Source organism: Adelges cooleyi, unplaced genomic scaffold (assembly GCF_023614345.1).
Source record: "Adelges cooleyi isolate 19-005CV unplaced genomic scaffold, UGA_ACOO_1.1 ACOO_flye_CR_arks_rails_tigmint_CR_PRNA_308, whole genome shotgun sequence".
In the NCBI taxonomy this organism is placed as follows: Eukaryota; Metazoa; Arthropoda; class Insecta; order Hemiptera; family Adelgidae; genus Adelges; species Adelges cooleyi.
The window spans coordinates 331,276-356,723 of record NW_026095979.1 but is presented as its reverse complement, the minus strand read 5'-3'; the positions used below and the strand labels follow the sequence as shown (position 1 = coordinate 356,723).

At 28.4% G+C, this 25,448-nt stretch overlaps 1 protein-coding gene across 1 annotated transcript in view; it reads right to left on the bottom strand.

The window, feature by feature from the left end:
* The window catches only part of LOC126839808 (uncharacterized), a 55,761-nt gene extending 30,616 nt beyond the window's left edge, over positions 1–25,145 (bottom strand). The window contains exons 1-13 of the mRNA XM_050575222.1: positions 25,129–25,145; positions 24,221–24,290; positions 24,113–24,142; positions 23,970–24,017; positions 5,067–5,120; positions 4,589–4,618; positions 4,465–4,500; positions 4,273–4,326; positions 3,828–3,854; positions 3,516–3,605; positions 3,171–3,200; positions 1,910–1,957; positions 1,377–1,466 (exon numbers count right to left, since the gene is read on the bottom strand). Of these exons, the coding sequence (XP_050431179.1) occupies positions 1,377–1,466; positions 1,910–1,957; positions 3,171–3,200; positions 3,516–3,605; positions 3,828–3,854; positions 4,273–4,326; positions 4,465–4,500; positions 4,589–4,618; positions 5,067–5,120; positions 23,970–24,017; positions 24,113–24,142; positions 24,221–24,284 (601 nt within the window). The 5' untranslated portion in view covers positions 24,285–24,290; positions 25,129–25,145. The remainder of the gene's footprint in view (positions 1–1,376; positions 1,467–1,909; positions 1,958–3,170; positions 3,201–3,515; positions 3,606–3,827; positions 3,855–4,272; positions 4,327–4,464; positions 4,501–4,588; positions 4,619–5,066; positions 5,121–23,969; positions 24,018–24,112; positions 24,143–24,220; positions 24,291–25,128) is intronic.
* Between the last annotated feature and the right edge of the window lie 303 nt (positions 25,146–25,448).

The window sequence follows — 25,448 nt, the reverse complement described above, 5'->3', positions numbered from 1 at the left end:
AACTAATCCACAATGCTATCATCAAACAAAGTGTATAAACACAATGCTCCTTGTCATACGAAATCAGTTCAGCTAAAAATAAAGAAAATAGTAGTTAAAACTTGCCAAATTCAGCTTACTAGTAACTATTTCATTTTATTGTGCAAGACAAATTTACTAAACGTAAATAAAATAACTTATGCAATGCATCACCATCAATCACGATGGTTTCTAGACGGATTCGCTGTCCGGGAAGGGCCGTCAGATAGTCAAATAATACAATTATAATATAGAATATGTATATTGGTCAAAACGCTGATTATAAACGAATATTTGAAGAACCTACCACCTCCTCCTCACCGAACTTTTTGAAACTTAACCTGCATGTCTGTAACGCATAAAAAATAATGTTTGGATTTTTTTTTTTATTAAAATGTTATAATATATATGTATTAGTTTTTCTTTATTCTTCTTTTTTATAATTTTTTTTTTGCCAAACGCAAAACGTTATCAATAGGCAGTTTTTTATGAAAAAAAATCTCGGCTTTTTAGAAAAAATTCAGATTTTTTTTTCGTGTGTGTCACAGAAAGTCATTTTAATTGAGTTTTTAATCTAAAATGTGTGATTTTTTTCGTGTTGCTCAAAGTTTAGGCAATTTTATAATATGTTTTTAGAAAGCTAAAAATGTATTCATTTCAACCTGGTTTTCTATAAACATGATTGATAAGAGGCGTGAATTCATAGAAAAGTATAAAAACGGGAAAAGTAATCACTACTACAGTAATCAAAATAGTTTATATAATTATGAGTAAATATTAAATAATTTTTCTTCAAGATGCTTTTGACTGGTCGATAACCATTTGTGGATAGTTATTTTTAAAGTAATTAACAGGACAAAATAAAGGATAAAGCATATTATTATTATCATCTGCTTGCATTTATATACGGCATTCCAATTCTTATCCTAAATTTGAAACTTCATTAAAAGTACTTTTAAAGTAATTTTCCAAAACTATTTCTAAGCCAGTCAACATTTTCAACAAATTATTCTTGTTGCTAAAGCTCCAGAAAAAGTATTGAAAAAATGTATATGTTGTGAGAAATATTGCAAAATAACAATAACTAAAGTGTGAAACACATAAAAATAACAAATTTGTAGTTATTTAAAAATAAATTGAGGAATAACAAATAATATAGTTATAACATAAATCCAATAACCCCCTTTCGCTCTAAAATTGTGTTTAAAAAATGTGTTATATTGAAAAATAACAAAGATTAAAATATCTCCAAAAAGAAAACCACAAATTTTCTAGTAATTAAGAAAAATTGGTTGTGTTATCCATATTAAATCACGCTGAAGAAATCGATATTATTAAAAAATTCGATTTATATTCACCTAATGCTTGGGTAAGTACATTTTTTATAGCTTTTTTTGTTAGAAGTCTTCTCGCCTTTCCGAGTTCGGTCAATTTAATAGTGGCTCTACCTGCATAAATATACATAAATATGAATTACTGGGTCGATAATATAATATTTATTAACATATTCGCATTTTTTTTAATTTTTTAACTAAACATCTTAATTAGTACAAAAAGAGTGGGAAGAAACGTAAAGAGATATGATAAAAAGAATAGCAGCAGCGTTGGTGGAGTCTAGAAGGGGTGAAAAATTAAAATAGAGTTTATTGTTAGTCCGAAGATCATCCAAGGTTAGGTTAAAGAAAGTGTGGACAGCGATTTAGTCGTGAAGAGGGTGCTGTATTTTTAGTAAAAAGACGACATAGGCTAAAAATGTAATTTTGTATTTTCTCAATTGTTATCTGAACCATTGTTTGGTAAGAGTACTAAAAGAATACTCTACATAAAACAAATGAATAAATAAAGCACATTTTATATTTCAAACAAGCCGTAAGCTCTATTTAATACTAACGCGTAGCTTTGTAACTTCTTTTGTCTATATCATTATGTTTAGTAACAGCTGTAACAAAAATATAAAACAATTATATAGTTGATCAAAACTGGTTGTAATTGTTATCCATAATCCTGGAGGATAATTACGGTTTGTTGGAAAAAGTCACAATATGACATTTTTTAACATAAAATGACAGACCAAGAAGGTAAGTCCAGTCAAAAAAAACATTAAGTTTAGTATGTTAAAGGCAACAGTTCACAGATAAGGTAATACTAAAAAAAAATGATTTATGTAAAAAGATCAGAAACCGCTTCGTGAGCTTAACAATTGTATTGTTAAAAATTGATTCACGCTGTCCAAAATTTTAATGTAATTATAATATTAGTAATATGTTATTAAGTCTCCCAAACTAAAGTTTCACTTTATTATAATTACTGTGTGGACAAATGAATATAAATAAAACTAAATATATCTTTCAAATAAGCTAAAAGTAATATTCAATACTATCGAAAACCGTTGTAATTATTATTTGAAATGACAATCAGATATACAGGGTGTTCCAATATGAAAGGTATGTAATAGGTGATTGAACATCTGGGGAACCCCCAAATAAGCCCCCCGTTTTAATATTATCGATAAGTTAAAAATTGAAGATTTCGACAGTTAAGTAAAAAAATAATGACTTAAAGATAAAAAAAATTTTTCCCTGTTATTTAGTGCAAAAAGCTCACCTTAAAAGAGGGATCACATCATTTTCAGTCCCTTTTGGCCCCTAACTCAAAAAATGATAAGAGAAATATGATTAGAGACCAGAAATAAATGATAAGTGATAAAATATAAGAAAAGAGATAAATTATGAGAGATTAGAGATAACTGATAAGAGATAGGTGCTAAATGATAAGAGATTAGAGATAAATAATTAGAAACAAGAGACAAGAAGTAAATAATCAAATATTAGTGATAAGAGATAAATGATTAGGGACTAGAGGTAAGAAAAAATGATAAGATGAGTGATAAGAGAAGAGTTAGGGGCTGAAAAAGACTGAAAATGATGTGACCCCTCTTTTAAGGTGAGCTTTTTGCACTGAATAACAGGGTATATATTTTTTTATTTTTAAGTCGTTATTTGTTTACTTACCTGTGGAAATCTTCAATTTTTGACTTATTGAAAAAATAAAACGGGGGGCTTATTTGGGGGTCCCCAGATGTCCAATCACCTATTACTTACCTTCCATACTGGAACACCCTGTATAACAGAGAGAGATTACTTTGTAATTACTTTGGTTTTTATCATCAAGTGCAGGAATATCTGTAACAATAATATATAAATTTTTAATAGTTAATCAACCTGGATTATTTTATTTACCCATGACAGTTCCAGCTAATCTATGCCAAATATTTTAGTACTAACATAAAGCCCCCCCCCCCCCCCGCTCTAGAAAATAGTTTAAATATCGTGTAATATTGAACAATAACAAAAATTAATGAGTCTCCAAAGAGAAAAGCCAAAATTTATCATTTAGTTAAAAAATATTGATTGTGTTATCAATTATGAAACACCCTGTAAGAAATAGAATGTTAATAGAAAAGCAATACCACTCAAACTCTATACTTAAATACTCACCAATTATTTGCTTATGTAAATTATGTAAAGCTTTTCCAGTAAGATAAGTTCTTGTTTTTCCAAGTGTGGTTATTCTTAAAATTTCATTACCTGCATACATTTATATATCATCGTATTAATAATACAAAATTTATTAATATATTCCTATTTATGTTTTTATTTTAAAGTTGTACTTCCTGATGTTATATGTTATGATTCCTCAACTAAATTTTAGTTTATTAAAAATTTAATGTACATAAAAAAATAAAGAAAATTTTATCGTTTGTTCAAATCATAACTTTTTTTTTAATGAACAATTAATTTTGTATTTACTTTTGTTTGGATAGACTATAGGAATACCTGTAACAAAAATATAACATGATTATACAATTTATCAAACCAAGTCGTTATATTTATCCATAACATTCGTTTTGAAACGAAAAATTGGTAATTATCTTACGAATTATTTAATGCTAAATAAATTATTAACATTAAATTATTCTCTAGCAACATTTAAATAAATACTTTCTGCACACTGAATTTAATAATAATTCAATCTTTAATGTTTATTTATTTTGTTCTTTGTATTTTACAAGATATTTTGAGCTGTTGTACCTTGATGAATCTAGTTATATTCCGTATAATTAGAAATAGTTTTAACTTTTGTTTGAAATCTCCAAAAATGTAATAACCTAATATTTTTATCCACACTCACATTTCATCGTACTTATTGGCCTTTAAAAATTGTTTACTAAAAAATTTAACATTTTATATTTACCTAAATTCTGAAATAATTCCTGTTGCAGATTATCTGTTTGTGTCAGTATGGAATCTAAATTTGAAAATAAAATAAAAATTTTAATTGTATGTATATATTTTTTTTGTAATAGAAACCAATGTTGTACATATAATTCTGTGCAATGCATTATTAATTTGAAATTTATAATTTATAAAAGTGATAATTGATTACCTTGTAGATAGTCAAAGTTGTAAGTAAGTGCAAGTTCTGAAATTAATGCGAAAACCTTGTATACTTAATAATTATTATACGACTGTGTGGAAATATTTCCATAAAATACTATTAAACATATTACCAGGTACAGTGAACATTTCAATCACATACCCTGAAATTAGCAATACAAAAATGGCATTGAATTTAATTTTCTATTCTATTATAAACTAAACTAAAGAAAAGTTTAAAAAAAAGAATATGTGTATAGGTAATTCAGAACAAAAAGCTTATCTCTATTTGAAACCTAATGAAAATACAATAGCTGTATTAAATCGTATTGGGAATTAGAATAAGATAAAAAACAATGTATGTAATTTAAACATTTTCTCTAACCCTTTCACTGTCGTGGACGTACTTTTACGTACTAATCAATTAAAGAACTAAGAAACAGGATACCATTATTATAGTGATGGTTGGGACGCATTGCTGTTTGAAAAACTGCGTTGCGTTTTTGAAAAACACAACGGCAGTAAAAGGGTTAAAAATTCTTTTTTAATGTTATTCGTATACAATTATTATATTAGCAAGATTTGTTTTTATTAAAATGTAATTATTGTTACTCGATGGACTACAATTTGTACGCAAAACGCCTTCAATTACACGCTCCAATCCATCTAAAACAATCAAATAAAAGTTAAAACTAAAGAAAAGTTTCGAATAAATTCAAAATGTGTATAAAAAGCTTAAAAATAAAATTACACCATACATTAGGCAACTCCCCCCAGCTCCCTAATTTGTCCATTCCTGGGGTAAAGTATGCTCATTGTAGATTACAGTGACTTTCAGGACGGCCCGTGCCTAAGAGTGATGGAGCACAGACCCAATCTAAAATATAAAACTACCACTTTAAGAAGATACCACCCGCCCATTTATTAGGAAGTTAGGTGGGGACATTTTTTTTACAGTCTTAACTTAAAGACACAGATAATGTTCTCAACTAATATAGTTATCATTATTGTAAGACATAACTTTTCGGAAGTGCTGTATTATAAAAGCCAACTCTTATTTTAAAACCGTAAAGATGCGTTTCCGGACTCCTAGTAAATACGAGTACAAACATTTGTTACTTTATTTCTAAAACTTAAAAACGTTTACAGTGTTTGGCACACTGTTACTATATTATATTATTATTGATGTACAAATAATTTGATAAGTAGGCCAACATACCCAAACAATTACATATTAGTATATTGATAATTATTATCTTACTTCCTATATAACCGTCGTTAATGCCAGAAGCTTTCTGAATTTGCAAGTCTGTGATAAATGTTTTTAGAAATAGGTTTTATACAAATATAGTAAAATTTAAAAATGTACTATGTTGATCTGTATGATTATAAAATATCACTTACTCAGAAGTTCAACCATATTTATATAATCTGCTGTAAAGAAAAGTAAAATATTATTTTTTTTTAATTTTATCGTCCTTGTGTAGGTAAATATGAAAATAAAATACTTACTTATACTTATATTAGCCAAAACATTTACGCACATTAATGATAATAAAATACAGGAAATTTTCATTTTTATCTAAAACATTAATAAACATATATGCATTTTTTTAATGTTCAGGCGCTTCTGGAAAATATATTATATGTTTTTAATTTTAATCTTAATTTGTTCGAAAAAAATCGTATTTCAAAAATGTCTAACCAGCAAGAAGGTATAGTGTTCTGGTAATACCTTTTATTTTCAGAATTTACCATTGTTTTTGTATTTTTAATAAACTTAAAATACAAGATTTAAAGTAGCTTGAGATGTATTTTAAAGATACAAAATCAAAAATTAAATTTTAATAATCATTGCACATTTTAAATTTGAGTACATTATATTTCGGCAATACAATATACTAAAAACATATTTTGCAGCCTAACCTTAGATATCCGAAATTTTGAGTGACTTTGTTAGGTTAAAAGTCGAAAAAGTAGACTTCTTCACCCCCACTAACGTTAACTTTCTATAACTTAACGAAAAAGTGTCGAACTGAAAAAAAATTGTATTACAATGTTGATCAGGCATGCTCTGGTACACAAATATCCTCAAAATCCGAATTTAAATAACCTGCACTCCCTCGCATGATTTGTTTTTTTTAAAATGACATTTGGTTTTAAAATCTATTTACAAAAAATATTGTACAAAGAAACATGGACTTATATGTTTAAGATATCGATTAGAAAATATAATGTTGTATGTTATTCTAAGACAAATGCGTTTAAAATTCATCTCAATATAATGCGTACTTACGATGTTTAGTAGTATTATTCACGTATGACCTTGATGTATAATGAATTGGGACTAGTGGATTAAATGTTATAGAAGCTATATTAAGCTAATATATATTAAGTGTGAAGTTTTAAAATTTTTAAGTAGTTTCATTTACTTAAAAAATTGCAATGATATCCGTCTAATCAGAAAAAAAAGCTTTTATAAAATGAAAAGATGAACAATTGTGATTTAATATACGTTTAAATGGCCAACAAAAAACGCGGAGGGAAATTTTTAAATTTTCACCAATTTCAAATGATTATATCTTTTTAATGTATGGATAAAAATATAATTTTTGTTTACTAATTCTTTTTTAAAAACTATTTTAAATAAAATGGATATCTTGAAAATAAAACAAAAACGTAACCAAAAAAAAAAAAATTATTTAAAAAAATATAACAGCCAAGTGCAATAAAAACTGTGGTGCTTATAGCGTAAATGAGTATAAATTATTTTTTAAAAAAAAAACTTAAAAATATTCACTTGAACAAAAGTCATTTCAGTTGTCAAATCTTCGTGGGCCATCTTGTATATACCAACTACTATATAATACCACTATACAACGGTATACAACGATTAAGAATCGTGTTGATGAAAACTTAAATATTTTAACGTGTATAATAATAATTGATAAATATCTTATTCAAGTTAGTACTAAAAATTAAGCTTTCTTTTCCGCTAAAAGAAAAACATTTTTTGTCGAAATGGGAAACTCTCTGTCAATTGAAATCAAGACGCTGCTTATTGATTGAACTGCCGTTAAAATGCTCTGCCGTTTAAATTAAAGATGATTTGGTGTGTAAATTAAAGATGCTCTGATATTTGGAACATTACTAATAAACAAGGCGGCGCCAAACTAGGTTACGGCGGCACTTCCTAAACGTACCTGTTTGATATTCAGCGGCGCAAAACGAAACGTACCGGTTTGATATTCGGCGGCGCAAAACTATGGAAGGGCGTTCCGACAGCGGGGGCCGCGGTAGCGCTGAACGATCGAATTACGGCGGTGACAATTACACGTCGACACAAAACTAAACTATTATATTATGTAAAAAAAAATTCTGACATTCCGACTGACTAACGAGGTGATTTGCTGGTGTCAACCGATGGGCCTAAGACATCCGACACCAAAGGTTTCGTCATAACCACGATGACACTTGCAATTGCATTTAATACCAATATAACGCTTCACAGAGCATTCCAAACTATTATGAAATATGCTACACTACAATATTGTATATTATTCTAAGATTAATGCGTTTAAAATTCATCCATCTCTATATAATGCGTACTTACGAAGTTTGATAGTATTACTTACTTATGGCCTTGATGTATAATGAATTGGGACTAGTGGATTAAATGTTGTAGAAGCTCTAAATGCGGGAAAACGTTGAAAATTAGAAAAATATATTAACAGTGGGAAGTTTTAAAATTTTGGTAGTATTACTTACTATAACAATTGCAATGATAGTTAAACCGGCCGTTTTAATGTTTTTTTTACAAATTGTCGAACAATATCTGTTTTGTCGACCGAAAAAATCCAATGTAAATATGTGTGAATCACTTTATTTTCAAAACATATATTTTTCATAAATGTGGTTTTTGAACTTTATAGGTTTTTCGGATAAAAAACCAATACTACAAATATGTGATATATAGATTGTTCATCACTATTTATTGAAAACATATGTAAATGAATATATATTTATATATATACAGAGTGATTCATTTTGGGTAAGACACTCATTTTTTCGGAATATTGGAGCGCACGGCAGTTCTAGCAATGCCAGTGTATCTTTACACGAACCTATTCAACCAGTATTTCTAACTCTCATATCTCTAATACTTCTTAAGATAAGCTTTTGAAATTTGGAACATAGATTAAACTCATGTAGCTTAGGACACTGTAAAAATATGAGCCCCTAATTATAAGCCCTTTCAAATCTTGAATTTCTGTTCCTGACTGATTGACTCACTCACTCATCATCAAAATTATAAGACACTTCCAGTATAGGTAGAAACGTGAAATTTGGCACAAAGGTGGGTCATATAGTGTAAATAAAGGGAAAATCTGAAAATTGCAATTTCCTCAAAATGTATGCGCTAGGCGGGGATTAATGACCTTCGCCGCCCTACAGCCGGTACAGGGCGCTGTTGATTCTCATGTCTCTAGTCAGTCATCATTTGGTCGTTGTTTGTTTCTTTGTTAATTCGTGTTCACATGTATGGCAGTGTAGCAGTGTTATTTGTTCTTGCTATGTTTGTCACGTGGTTTATTATAAAGTGTAATTGTACACCTAAACGTTTAGGTTTCGTTTATACGTTTTTAATACTTAACTAGATTTATATAGCTACTTGTATAAATTCTAGCTTCACTAATTTATTGATTAAATTACACTATATAACTAATTTAACTACTATCGTGGTTTATTTATAATTAATAAATTATTATTCTTTATGCAAGTGACTACTTGTATAAATTTTAGCTTTACAACAAAGTGTAGTTTTGTGTATATATATATACATGTTTACTATGTACATATTCGTACATATTCTACAATATCTTCATAGATTCTTCAATATTTTCGTTTAATCTGTTCATTAGCTATGGCTTTATAAAGATACTACAATTCCTCTTAATAATTATCATATTTTATCGGGTTTCCAAAACCGGTAGCACATAAAATTTATATACTTTATGTTCGCATTGGTCATATAAAAGATTTTGAAATAATTATAGACAAACAGTTCTTGTTTACAGAGTACCTACCTATTTTAACATACTCAGAGGTAGGTTGAAAAACCAACATAACCAGATAGCGAATGGCCAGAGAAAACTCTCATTTTCACATAATATAAACTGGCAATATTTAAAATTAATAACATAATCTATTTATCAATTATTGTAGCGACAAAGTTCGTACACTCACTATGTTGTACACAAATTGTGTGGCATTATTATTACATCCTATTTGAATAAAACTATTAATACAAGTAAATTATGTTTTACAGTATTGCGGTTTAATTGCTGAAACTATCTCTAGTCTGATTAAATGTGGTAATGTAGTATGGTGTTATTTCACCATAATAGGACATCATTATCATTATTTATATGCAGAGTATAATGCAGTAAATAATTATAGATTCTACAAATAAATAATAAATTAGCCTTAGTAAGTTAAACCCTTAACAATACCTGCTATTGTCTAATAACTATAAATATTCATAAATAATGTCTTAATAATAATTGAATAGTTGTATGACATATTCTATATTTTTGATATTTTCATTTAAGTCAGTTATCAATGAATCAAGGTATATAACTATTGTTAAGTCTGTCAAGTCTGTGGCCTTTGAAGACTTAGAACACAAAGGTGGAAGATGGATTTTGGAAGTTTTTAAATGAAAAGAATACTTTCAATAACAAAAATAAAGTAAGCTTTGTATTTTCAACAAGCATAAATTCAATACACAAACAGTAATAACGAGTGTCTTGTTGCAGGTATCTTAGATAATACGCAGCCAGAACACTTCTGACTTTGCCATGGCGAGGCGGCTGGTATTTACGCAAAATGGCCATCCGGGTGCAATGGAAGGAGTCCTTGGCATCCCCGCATTGTTGACCTCTCTCCAATTGTGCAATCGCCAATCCTCGAGTCCGGGTTGTGGGTGAATGGCTAAGCTGTCCACTGTTAATTGCGGAACATTGTCGGATAGTTGATTTATTTAATGGTTTATTTGCGTGTTTTTACAATCTCTAGTTGTACAAAGTATATGATTTCTTATAGTGTATGAATAAATCGGTTTTTACAATTTATAATTGGATTTTACAATTTATGACGTTGTTTTACCCTTTGGTTACAAAGTAGAGAAAAAACCCATTTAGGTCGTGCATTAAATATTATTAATATTCAAGGAGAAATCGGTTATGTCGTAAACTTGGTTAATTACAGTAATCCATTACACCTCTCTCCCAAAGAGAGATATTTTGTGCATTTCATGAACAAAATATCTTTGACAACACTTAATTACATGTTTGTGTATCATTACATATCATTAGAATTTACAATGGTTTATAAAAGTTATATAGTTATAAAAGTTATACATTATAAGGTTATACATTATATAGTTATACATTTGAATACATAGTGAATATAATAGGTTAGTGGTTAGTATTACATATAGTTTTTTTTTTAAAACATTCAAAATTAGTGATTAGTATGGATTAGTATTTAATATCAACTACAATATATATTTATTATTATTATTTTTTTTTACATAATTTTTCAATTACAATTACAATATATCTTTTCATCAAGGTACAATACAATATATTTTTTTTCTCAAAGTACAATTACAATATTTTTTTTCAAAGTAAAATTATAATATATTTTTTTTAAGTACAATTACAATTTATTACCATAGATAATATCTTCAGTTAATTTAGAATCTATAATAAAAGGAACTTTACCATTTATAATGTTTGACCGTGTCACAATCTTATTAATTATTATTAATCATAATCTACTTGACGCTGGTGTGTGTATCCTTGAGCTCGGTGTGAGAAAAGACAAGTCCTGTCTTTCCTTGAACTATGGCGGAACAAACACCTTTGTCTTCATTAAACGAGGTACGAGCAATTCATATTTTTTTTTTCTCGAGGAAAGTCAGACTCGACCAAGACAGAGCCATACCAGTTCGGTGTGAAGAGAGACAAGTCCTGTCCCCCTTAGAACTTTTTAGGCATAGCCTAGCCTATGGTCTCGTCTACTGTATAATCCATATTGGGTAGCACCCCCGTAATTTGGGATACTAAAAAGTCTTTGTCTTGGATAGCTATCACTATTGCCATGCTAGTATTATATGGTCGTAGTTTACTAAAACGATCTCTAAATGTAGTTTTAAATTGTTTTTCGGTACGTTTAAGAAAACTATCGGGAAAACCAATTGTATTTGCTTCTACCAGTATATCGCAAAGTGAGCGCCTCATTTTATGTATAGTGCAGTTTTCAAATGCTATTCTTAGTACTTTAGTGAAATAATTTACTTTATCTGATGTATTCTTATATTCAAAAATCGAATCTAATAAGTTGTCCCCCTCTATGGCGGAGATTACGAGTGCCATTGAGATGTTGTATGGTCGTAAGGACCCATAAAGTTCCCTCATTAATTTTGTAATATCTTTTTCAATGCTTTTCAAATAATAGTCATCAAATTTTATAATTAGATTTGAGTTTACTTCAGTGATTATGGTATTTAATGTGTGTTTGGGCGCAAGAGGGTTGGTACAATTGTTTAAAGCAAAGTTTACTACTCGTTTCAAGAAGATTATACGGGGATTGCTCGTACTCATTGTAATGTTTAATGTACTAATTCTAATGTAAGTAGGAAAGTTTTCCATTTACCTAGAACATTAAAACATATATTTTTTTTGAATTAAATGTTAGTGGTTCTTATATGTTTACTTATTCCTAATGTTAGTTCTTATACTACAGGCTTTTTTTGTTTTTTTTCTTTTATTGGTTTTCTTTTTTCTTAGCTTAGGCATGTCTTTGATTAGGCGGTAAAATTTTATTGGTCTTAATCTATTAATAATATAATTTAAAACACAGCGAGAAGAAATCGTATCAAAAACCGGATTATAATAAGTCATATGGGGGGAATGTGCCTCTGTGCACGTTAACTCATGGGCTTCCCGCAGGTTCAGATCCCTACCCCCCTTCTTTACCTCTCCTAAGAACTCATCGTAGTAGATCTTCCCGGTATCCATGTTTATCAGTTTTAAATTGAACCGCCCGTCATTGTTGTTATCCCAGGCGGTCATATTCAGATATTTATAGACGTTCGTCACGCCAAACTGTTTTAATATTTTATAGTCATGACTACCGTTCCAAAACACTACGATGGGTTTTCGTGAACCTTTATGTATATATTTTGAAATGGTGGATAAAGTTAGTGTCGAGGGCCCCTTTTGATACAGTCCCTTGTTCAACTCGTTTAATAACGAGTCGCTGAAAACGCTGGTTTTGTGGCCTTAAACCTATTACACTGCCGAATTAAAGATTTGATTTCCTGCTGCGTGGCTTGTCGAGGGGCACAAGATGTAGTTACTACTATCGGGAATCCTGATAGGTTCACAGGAGTGTTGTTTTTGTGCGTCGACAGAAGGCACCCAGACACAGCGATATATTCGCTGTGTGCCTTTGGCAGGAATTCAAAATCAGCCACAATGATTTTTATGTTGGCACTAAAACAGGTTTTATTACATTATTACAGATATAACTTTATACGTACATTGATCGTCCTTCACCGTGTTTATTTTAATATTTAAATTACTATGCTATAACTTATATAAACTACTTCCTATTTGTTATTATTATATTTTTTTTATTACATAGGTATTTCTTCTCTTGCGTGCACAGCGCGCCCAATCCTATTGGCCCTTGCTCGCCTCAAGCGATTATATTGTAAAATGTCATATGAATATAATACAACCAGAATTATCATTAGATTAGCTACGCTGAGACCTAACAAAACGTATTCATAACTGCTTTGTATAAATGGTACATGAAAAATGTCGGCTTCTGCTTCGAGTTGCCTTGTTGACTTTCCGTTAGTCAAAAGATCACTAATTGAGCGAACTTGAGTGTGAAAGGAATTTAGAAAATGGTTATTAAACCTTGAGCTTAAATATGTTGGTTCAGGCATAGTTATGTTAGCAATAAAATCATTGTATCCTTCAGAAATAATTTCTTTTCCTGGTATTAATACATCCTGGTCACTGTAAGCTCTACAAGAAGAATTTAAACTTAGTATCCCATTATTTTCTAATTGTATCCGTTCTGCGGGACGATCTCCACAAGCTATAAAAACGGTTTCCCCAGGCGAAATATACAGCCATTTATTTTTATTTGTAAATTTATAAAATATAGTACTAGGTATTCTGTTATAAAGGATTTTACAACTTCTAGGAACAGTTCTTTGTTGTTTTAAAAGTAAAAGCTCACAAACTTGCAGATTGCTGTAAGCATGGAGTGGATATAATTCATTACATAGTAAGAAAGTTGAGCTTCGTTTACAGTTTAACTGATCAATTTTTTCGAATGTTGAATACCGTTCATAAGTATTTGTTACAGCGATATAGTGAAATTTTGGCTTGATATATATACAAGTTTCATTTTCGCAAACAGGTAATGGAAGTATATGGTATAAAATCAGCCGTTCCTTTAAAACTACAGGTAAGTTTATTTTAAATACAATTTTCCCATCGGCATAATAAATGATAATTTGTGATAATTTAACTGTTTCAGCTATGTGGTCAATACTAGTATCAAATGGAAGTTGAGTGTTTGGTTCTAATTGGTTTGCGATAACAACTAGTTGCGTTTGAAGTTCATCAATGCTTATTAAGCTAGAATGAAGTTGACCTAACCGTGCTAGTTGTAGTATTTCAAATATGAGATTAGATTCGTAAATGTATTGAGATAATAACAATTCAATTTCGGCTACGTTGCCTAACCGAAATAGTTCCATCATACCCGTTGTATATACATCAGCTGGAGGTTTTATTTGTGGTGGCGTTGGCAAAGTTTGATCAGGTTTGACATTTTGTGATATTTTGAATACTCTAGTGTTTTGTGGCAAAGCAGTTTCGCCCCCATCGAGATAATTTTTAATAAGTGATTCGGATTTTTCCAAGCATTTATCGCTACAAAGCCCAAAGATGGTTTTTGCCGTTTTAGCTAAAGCTCCCCATGGTATAGAACGTCGTGACTTAGTGTGACCTACGGATTTTAGACTTAAATCTATTTTTCGCCCGACTTCTTCGCGAATAAAATCTATTTTATCTACTATAAAAGCACATCGTTGTGATAAGGTTTTATCATTGGTAGTAACATTGTTTACAGAATTCCATTCAAAGGTTCGATTATCATAATTTTTACAATATTCTTTTAATTCGGCGATACGTAGTTTTAATTGATCTGAATTAGAATTATAATAACTTAAATCTAGATATGCCGTAAAGTCGAAAGTTGTTTGTTGAACTCTCATTTCTCCCAAACTTTCGTACAGTAACCCCGCAGTGGTTAATAGTTTGTCATCTTGATAAAGCGTAGTTGAATTAACAAGCCGTATGATAAATAGTAGTGGTATAATTCTGAAATTTAACCGTATTCTTTTATTATTATAGTGGTCAAAACAAAATTGTGAACTAATTAATTAAAATAATTGATCTACTTTTCCCGTTTGTCAAAGTGATTGAAAAGAAGTGGTATAAAAATGTGTTAAAAGACATTTTTTAATAAACACCTGTTTTAAATTATATAAAATAGCATAATTGTTTTGGAACCGAAAATATCAAACAACTAAAATATTCGAATTCTACCGTATATTTTTCCAATGAACCGGTCAGCCTATATTATTTCGTTATAAGCGTTTTAAAAACTAGTTATTGTGTTGTAACGCATGTACCTTAAAACGGTCTTTGGGTAACATCCCAACGTGGCAACGTTGTAAAACCCCGAAAAGAATGCGGTTTCAGTGTCGACCTTGTGTTGTTCCATAGTATTACCTGTATCGTGCAGGTGCTTTAAGGAATGCCGTAGTAAAATGAATAGCCCTACGCGGTTTTTTGATTCTCGGCCACTGTTTAGTATGTAACCGGCCATATCCTTGTATCGTTGTTAGAATTTTTTCAAACGTGATGTGTTGTTTAAAACAAAAATATATATTTTTAAATTATCTTTTAAGTTATATAATTGTTACTACTAAATAAATTTGATTTTCTGAAAACTTGTAAAACCATGTAAATATGTTTTAATAATTAAATATTATATTACTTCATTATTTGGGATTTAATGATTTTTCAAATATTTTCGACGGAGACAGTGATAAAACGATATTGGTTTATACTTTATAATGGCTACAGTCTAATAATTATAATTACCGACTGAAATAATAGATAATAATGACTGACCAATTATTTATTTCCTGGTTTATGTATAGGAATGAAAACACATTTAACATTTGTTAAAACTATTACTAACTTACCTGAAGATAATTATAAATTAAATTTCTACAACTTTTATAATTTTCATAGTTAAGTACGACTATTTAACAGTATAAAGTTAGAATTATCTTCTACAAGTTTGAACTAGTATTTCTAACCAAACTATGTAGGTATAAGATATTCCTAAAACAATTATACCTTTTTTAATGATAAATAAAAATGGGAATATCTAATTTGTTTTCACTTAGTTAAAATAGAGTTAACCAGACCGCTTGATATCCAACCTTTTAATTTCTTATTTGATAAGTTTATTAAATAAATTTTAGTAGAATTGGAAACAGCCTCATTAATTTTTCCATTAAATATGTCCATTGCTACGTCTATATCATTTAAATGTTCACAACTTGACCAATCTTAAGTAAATATTAACATATTTAAATCAGTCATATAATAGCTTATTAAACTTTTTGTGGGCAAAAAGAGCTTTAATAGCAGATCTGGATGAGAACGAGATAAGAGCATATACTTTCAAATATGATGAGATGCTGCAACTTGCAATTGTATCTATTTATTTAATAATATGTATTATTTCTATTTTTCTATTTTATATTATGCCATATTATCTACTTATAATGTATAAATTGATTTGTGAAACTTGAAAATTAAATATATGTTTTATTCTAGTTATTTATGTGAGGTATTAAAACTACAAGTGTCATATGTTCCGTTTTCCTTGCTCTAATATATCCTTTAGGTACCAAATTATGTTAATAATATATCTTCTAAAAAACCAGACTGAAGACAAAGCTCATAAGCACCTACCTGTATTCTTTAACTACAGAATACAAATGTAAGATGTGGTATAACTAATTTATACTTGACAGCCAAATTTTGAAATCGTCAACTAATTTAGGTAAAAAGTAAAAATGTTTTATTTAAATAGTAATATAAACAAATTGTGGGAAATTTTAATAAAATTATTATTATTTTATACCAAATAATATTAAATTATAACATATACTTATAAGATAGGTATATACTATAATATAATGTAATTTATTATGAATTTTACATTATATCATTTTACGTGTATAGTGTATACGATTTAAATTAGATAATTGATAAAGATCTAACTACAATTTGCAAATAAGAACCTAACAAAAGGCAATGTTTTTGATATTAAAATACGAAATTTCTCTTAGCGGGTTTTTGGTAAAATCTATGTTGGTACTACCTGTAGTAATACATTTTTATAGGTTATGTAACATTTATTTATTATCACGCGATATAATTTTTCGGAAGAACAACCCCCAACTCGCTCTTTGGTCTTAAATCTAGTTATCAGTTTTTTTCCCACTATTTATAATCTATATTAAACAAGTAACGATACAGTGCATATTAATTTGTTATTTGTTATAATTCAAATTATTATATTTTATAAAGTCAATAATAACTCTAAAACGGTCGTTTACAATCGCATAAGTTTATAAATTTGTGTGGACAACCGTTGTGACGCGTCGCTATTATTTTTTTGTTATACTCAATATAATAAATAAGAAAACGTCGACTTCTCCCTCCCCTCACAACTGAAAAAAAACGTAAAAAAAAAATTGTCGAGTTTTTAACTTTCAATGTTAACTTTCTATTACTTAGCAAAATATCGTCGAATAAATCCAATTACTATAAAAACTTATGGTCTTGATGTATAATGAATTAGGCTAAGTAGAATAAATGTTATCGAACGTCTAGATGCAAAAAAAAATTTGAAAATCAGAAAAACACATTGAAAGAGTACAGTTTTAATCTTTTTGAAAATTTGGTAGTTTTACTTACTTTAAACAATTGCAATAGTTAAACCAAGTATTTCAATGGTTGTCTTACGACTTGTCGAATGATATCTGTTATATTGACCGATACAATACAATGTAAATATGTTTTACAGTTTGGTTTTAGCGAATTTATTAACATAAGCAGCATGGTAATTTTTCGTTATGACCAACATATTTATTCAATTCCGAAACGGAGTATAAAGTTTTTATAAAAATCGTATATATTATAATATATGTATACAGCTAATGTGCAGTAAATAATTCAACTGTGCTACAAGTCGTACACTACAATGTTAAATAACAATTCAAATCAAAATACATACATATTCCACTTGAATTAGGTCAACAATGTTTAGCACAGTAGTCTCCGCTCTTTGGAGTGTTAATATACTATACTATAATATCTATTACAGGTGTAAGACACTCGTTTTCTTGGAAAATATAAATATATTTATTATTAATATTATACGTAAAATAAGTTTGTTCTTGGTTTGTCTACTCTACTGTCATTCTAGCTTTTGCCATCACTTGGCTCTTGTCTGCTTCTACGTGTAACTTATACACGCAAATCTTTTGTTTATTAATAAAACCCCGAAAAAATGCTATAACAAATACAATAGTTCTTATACAATTGAATATTGAACTGATCATATTATAAATTTATCTCTCATTGGGCAATAAATAGTCTTGCGAGAGCCTTTAATCTTCCTCCTCATTGGTTATCAATCTAGATCATAAAACGTCCTCCAGTAAAAATAAAACCATAGGTATGCAATAGTAATAATAATAATAATTTTTAAACAACAAAATATGAGTTTATAATTGTGAGCAAAGTTTATTTTAGAAAAACCATAACATTAAATAACAATTTGGATGTTAGTACAGTATGTAAAAATTATTTATAATATTATAGTAATATACATTTATTACTAGTCTAAAATGTTGTGGTTGTTAACTGGTTCTCAAATCGTGGATTACTGGAATCGTCGAGTAGCTGTACATTTAATTCTTCTATTTTAGTATCCATTTTATTGACATTCACTTGCCAATATATGCCCTCAAATGATCTGTATTTTACAACATTCCAGTCCTTATCATACACTACACAAATATCAATATCCTGTACATGATGTACTCTATTTATCGTCAATGAACCCGTTTTTGAACTAATCCACACTGCTATCAAAGTACAAATTTCATGAACTGAATACATCTTGTCATACAAAATCAGTCCAGCTAAAAATGAAAAAAATAGTAGTTAAAAATTGCCAAATTCAGCTTACTAGTAACTATTTCACTTCATTGTGCAAGACAAATTTACTAAACGTAAATAAAACATCTTATTGAATGCATCACCATCAGGCATGATGGTTTCTAGACGGATTCACTGTCCGGGAAGGGCCGTCAGTTAGTCAACCAATACAATTATAATATATAATATGTATATTGGTCAAAACGCTGATTATAAAGGAATATTTGAAGAACCTACCACCTCCTCCTCGACGAACTTTTTAAAACACACCCTGCATTTTTGATACGCATAATGATATTAAAATGTTATAATACATAAGTATTAGTTTTTTCTATATCCTTTTTTTTCTCCAAACGCAACACATTATAAATAAGCAGCTCCTTATGAAAAAAAATCTCGGTTTTTTAGAAAAAATTCTGACTTTTTTTTTCGTGCCACAGAAAGTCATTATAATTGAGTTTTCAATTTAAAACATGTGGTTTTTTTCGTGTTACTCAAAGCTTGTGCAATTTTATAACATGTTTTTAGAATACTGAAAATTCATTAATTCTAACCCGGTTTTCAATAAACATGATTGATAAGAATTCATAGAAAAGTCGAATAAACAGAAAAGTGACTACAGTAATCTAAAAAGTTTAAATAATTATGAGTAAATATTCTATTATTTTCCTTTAAGATACTTTTTACTAGTCTATAACCATTTGTGGATAGTTATTTTTAAAGTTATTTACAGGTTAAGAGGAAGGATGACTTATAGTATTATTATCATCTACATTCCAATTCTCATCCTAAATTCGAAACTTCATTAATAATACTTTTAAAGTAATTATCCAAAACTAGTTTTAAGCCAGTCAACATTTTCAACAAATTGTTTTTGTTGCTAGAACTCTAGAAAAAAAATATGAATAAGTGTAAATGTTGCGAAAAATTTTGCATAATGACAATAATTAAAGTGTTTTAACACATAAAAATTACAAATTTTTAGTTATTTAAAAATAAATTGAGCAATAACAAATATTATAGTAATAACATAAATATAAAAACCCCCTTCCGCTCTAAAATTGTGTAATATTGAAAAATAACAAAAATTAAAATATCTCCAAAAAGAAATCCACACATTTTCTAGTAATTTAAAAAAAAATTGGCTGTGTTATCCATAATTAATCACGCTGTAGAAATAGATATTATTAAAAATGTCTATTTATATTCACCTAATGCTTGGGTAAGTACATTTCGTATAACTTTTCCAGTAAGAAGTCTCCTCGCCTTTCCAAGTTTGGTCAATTTAAGAATTGCTCTAGCTGCATAAATATACATATGTATAAATAACTGGGTTGAAAATATAATATTTATTTATTTCTTCGTATTTATGTTTTTATTTTTTAACTTAACGTCATAAACGTAAAAAGATATGGTAAAAAGAATATCAGTAGCGTTGGTGGAGTCTAGAAGGGGTGCAAAAATGAAAATGGATATCAGCGTTAGTCCGAAAATCATCGAAGAGTTAGTCGTGAAGAGGGTGCTGTATTTTTAGTAAAATAACTACATAGGCTAAAAATGTATTCTGTATTTGCTCAGTTGTTATCTGAACCATTGTTTGGTAATAGTGCTAAAAGACTACTCCACATCCTAGAACCCTTAAAAAAAGTCTCCCCTACTAAAAGTTTACTTAATTGTAATTATTGTAGGAGTAAAAGAATATATAAAGCAAATTTTATCTTTCTATCAAGCCGTAAGCTCTATTTAATACTAACGAGTAGCTTTGTAAATTATTTTGTATTTATCATCATGTACAGTAACAGCTGTAACAAAAATATAAAACCATTATATAGTTAATCAACACTGGTTGTAATTGATATCCGCAACAGTCACTCGAAAAATACCATTATTTTGACCAATTAATTAACGCAAAGTCTAGTATGACAAAAAAACGATGGCTTTAAGGCCATGTTAGCTACCGTCATTAAGTGATCTTCAAACTTTAGAATAAAAAAAAGAAAGTAATCGTGCAGGAAAAATGCAGTTTGTTGGAAAATATCACAATATGACATTTTTTAACATAAAATGACAGACCAAGAAGGTAAGTCCAGTCAAGAAAAACATTAAGTTTAGTATTTAAAAGGCAACAGTCCACAGATAAGGCAATACTAAACAAAATGATTTATGTAAAAAGATCAGTAACCGCTTCGTGAGCTTAATTGTATTGTTAAAAATTGATTCACGCTGTCCAAAATTGTAATGTGAATACAATATTAGTAATATGTTATTAAGTCTCCCAAACTAAAGTTTCACTTTATTATAGTTACTGTGTGGACAAATGAATATAAATAAAACTAAATGTAACGTTTAAATAAGCTAAAAGTTATATTCAATACTAACGAAAAACGTAATTATTATTTCAAAAGGTAATCGGATATACAACAGAAAGAGATTACTTTGTAATTACTTTGGTATTTATCATCAAGTGAAGGAATATCTGTAACAATAATATAAAAATGGTTTATAGTTAATCATCCTGGTTTATTTTATTTACCCATGACAGTTCTAACTAATCAATGCCAAATATTTTGGTATTAACATAAAGCCGAAAAATACCGCCAGGCTCTAGATATTAATTTAAATATCTTGTAAAATTGAAAAATAACAAAAATTAATGATTCTCCAAAAAGAAAACCCATAATTTATCATTTAGTTAAAAAATTATTGATTGTGTTATCAATTATGAAACACCCTGTAAGAAATACATGTTATTAGAAAATCAAAACCACTCAAACTCTATACTTAAATACTCACCAAATATTTGGTTACGTAAGTTATGTAAAGCTTTTCCAGTAAGATAAGTTCTTGTTTTTTCATATGTGGTCACTCTTAAAATGTCATTACCTGCATAAATTTATATATTACCATATTAATAATACAAAAATTGTTAATATATTGGTATTTATGTTTTTATTTTAAAATTGTACGCCTTGATGTTATATATTATGATTCCTTAACTAAATTTTAGTTTATTAAAAATTGAATGTAAATAAAAAAATAAAGAAAATTTTATCGTTTATTCAAATCATAACTTTTTTTTAATGAACGATTAAATTTGTATTTACTTTGGTTTGTATCGACCATAGGAATACCTGTAACAAAAATATAACATAATTTTACAGTTTATCAAACCAGGTCTTTATATTTGTCAATAACATTCGTTTTGAAACGAATAATTGGTATTTATTTTACTAATTATTCAATGCAAAATAGATTATTAACATTAAATTATTCTCTAGCAACGTTTAAGTAAGTACTTTCTGCACACTGAATTTAATAATAATCTAATCTTTTATGTTTGTTTATTTTGTTCTTTGTATTTTATATAAAGAACAATAAGATATTGTGAGCTGTTATTCCTTGATGAATCTAGTTATATTCTGTATACTTTGAAATTGTATAAAGATTTGTTTGAAATCCCAAAAAATGTAATAAGCTAATATTTTTTTTACCCCACTCACATTTTATGGTGCTTAGTGGCCTTTAAAAAATGTTTACTAAAAAATTAAACATTTTGTATTTACCTAATGTCTGAAAGAATTTCCGTTGCAGAGTATGTGATTGTGTCATTATGATACCTAAATTCGAAAATAAAATAATCATTTAAATATATGTACATAGTTTGTTGTAATAGAAACTAATGTTGTACATATAAATCTGTGCGAATCGTTATAAATATGAAATTTGAAATATATAAAGATGAAATTACTTTGTAGATGGCCCATGGTGCAGGCACCTACATTTGAAAATAATATAAACTTGTAATGGAAACCAATGTTGTACATATAATTCTGTGCAATGCATTATTAATTTGAAATTTAAAATTTATAAAAGTGATAATTGATTACCTTGTAGATAATTAAAGTTGTAAGTAAGTGCATGTTCTGAAATTAAATCGTAAACATTGTATACTTAATGATTATCAGACGACTGTGAGGAAATATTGCCATAAAATTCGATTAAATTTATTACCCGGCACAGTGAACATTTCATTCATAAACTCTGAAATTAGCAATACAGAAATGGTATTAAATTAAGTTTTTTAGTCTATCATTAACTAAACTAAAGAAAAGTTAAAAAAAATAATATGTGTATAAGTAGATCAGAACAAAATGCTTAGCTCTATTACATAAGTTTGAAACCTAATGAAAATACAATAGCTGTATTAAATCGTATGGGAAAGTAGAATTAAATTTTTTTTATCTGAACATTTTCTTTAACCCTTTCACTGTCGTGGACGTGCGTTAACGTACTAATCAATTAAAGAACTAAGAAACAGGTTACCATTATAGTAATGGTTGGGACGTGTTGCAGTTTGAAAAACACAATGGCAGTAAAAGGGTTAAAGATATTTTTGATGTTTTTTGTGTACAATTAATCCATAACCAAATTGTTTTTTATTAATTCATAATTATTGTTACTCGAGTCATAGCCGTTTGATTGTAAAAAGTCTTTAATTACATGCTCCAATCCATCTAGAACAAACCAATAAAAGTTTAAACTAAAGAAAAGTTCCGAATAAAATCAAAATGTAAATGAAAAGCATAAGAAAAAATTACACCATACATTAGGCAACTCCCTCAGTTCCCTAATTAGTCTATTCCTGGGGTAAAGTATGCTCATTGTAAATTACAGTAACTTTCAGTGACGGCCCGTGCTTATGAGCGATGGAGCACAGACCCAATCAATAATATAAAACAACCACTATTACAGGATACCACTTCGCCCATTTATTAGAAAGTTAGGTGTTGGCATTTTTTTTTACAGTCTTAACTTAAAGGCACAGATAATATTCTCAACTTATATAGATATCATTCGTGTAAGACAATTTTCGGAAGTGCTGTATTATAAAAGCCGACTCTTATTTTAAAACCGTAAAGATGCATTTCCGGACTCCTAGTAAATACGAGTACAAACATTTGTTACTTTATTTTTAAAACTTAAAAACGTTTACAGTGTTTGGCACACTGTTACTATATTATATTATTTTTGATGTACAAATAATTTGATAAGTAGGCCAACATACCAAAACAATTACATATTAGTATATTAATTATTATTATCTTACTTCCTATATAATCGTCGTTATAGCCAGAAGCTTTTTGAATTTGCAAGTCTGTGATAAACGTTTTTAAAAAATAGTTTTATACAAATATAGTAAAATTTTAAAATGTACTGTGTTGGTCTGTATGATTATAAAATATTACTTACTCAGAAGTTCAACCATATTTATATATTCTGCTGTAAAGAAAAGTAAAATATTATTTTTTTTAAATTTTATCGTCCTTGTGTGGGTAAATATGAAAATAAAATACTTACTTATACTTATATTAGCCAAAACATTTACGCACATTAATGATAATAAAATACAGGAAATTTTCATTTTTATCTAAAACATTAATAAACATATATGAATTTTTTTAATGTTCAGGCGCTTCTGGAAAATATATTATATGTTTTTAATTTTAATCTTAATTTGTTCGAAAAAACATCGTATTTCAAAAATTTCTAACCAGCAAGAAGGTATAGTGTTCTGGTAATACCTTTAATTTTCAGAATTTACCATTGTTTTTGTATTTTTAATAAACTTAAAATACAAGATATAAAGTAGCTTGAGATGTATTTTAAAGATACAAAATCAAAAATTAAATTTTCAATAATCATTGCACATTTTAAAATTGAGTACATTATATTTCGGCAATACAATATACTAAAAACATATTTTGCAGCCTATCGTTGCTAGTTTATTTGCAAAGCTGTTTTTTTGTATCGATGCCGAGCTAGTGTTCCTATGATGTCTGTTTTTTTTTGTATCAGCAAATACGACTACATGTTTTAGTATGGCCCGATTAATCTAAGATATCCGAAATTTTGAGTGACTTTGTTAGGTTAAAAGTCGAAAAAGTAGACTTCTTCACTCCCACAAACGTTAACTTTCTATAACTTAGCGAAAAAGTGTCGAACTGAAACAAAATTGTATTACAATGTTGATCAGGCATGCCCTGATACACAAATACCCTCAAATCCGAATTTGAAAAACCTGCACTCCCTCGCATGATTTGTTTTTTTTAAAATGACATTTGGTTTTAAAATCTATTTACAAAAAATGTTGTACAAAGAAACATGGACTTATATGTTTAAAATATAGATTACAAAATATAATGATGTATGTTATTCTAAGACAAATGCGTTTAAAATTCATCTATCTATATATAATGCGTACTTACGATGGTTGGTTGGATTATTCACGTATGGCCTTGACGTATAATGAATTGGGACTAGTGGATTAAATGTTATAGAATCTCTAGATGCGGGAAAACGTTTAAAATTAGAAAAATATATTAAAAGTGTGAAGTTTTAAATTTTTTGCAGTTTTGGTAGTATCATTTACTTAAAAAATTGCAATGGTTATTAAAACGACCGTTTTAATGGTTTTTTTACAACTGGTCGAACGATATCTGTTTTGTCGACCGAAAAAATCCAATGTAAATTTGTGTGAATCACTTTATTTTCAAAACATATATTTTTCATAAATGTGGTTTTTGAA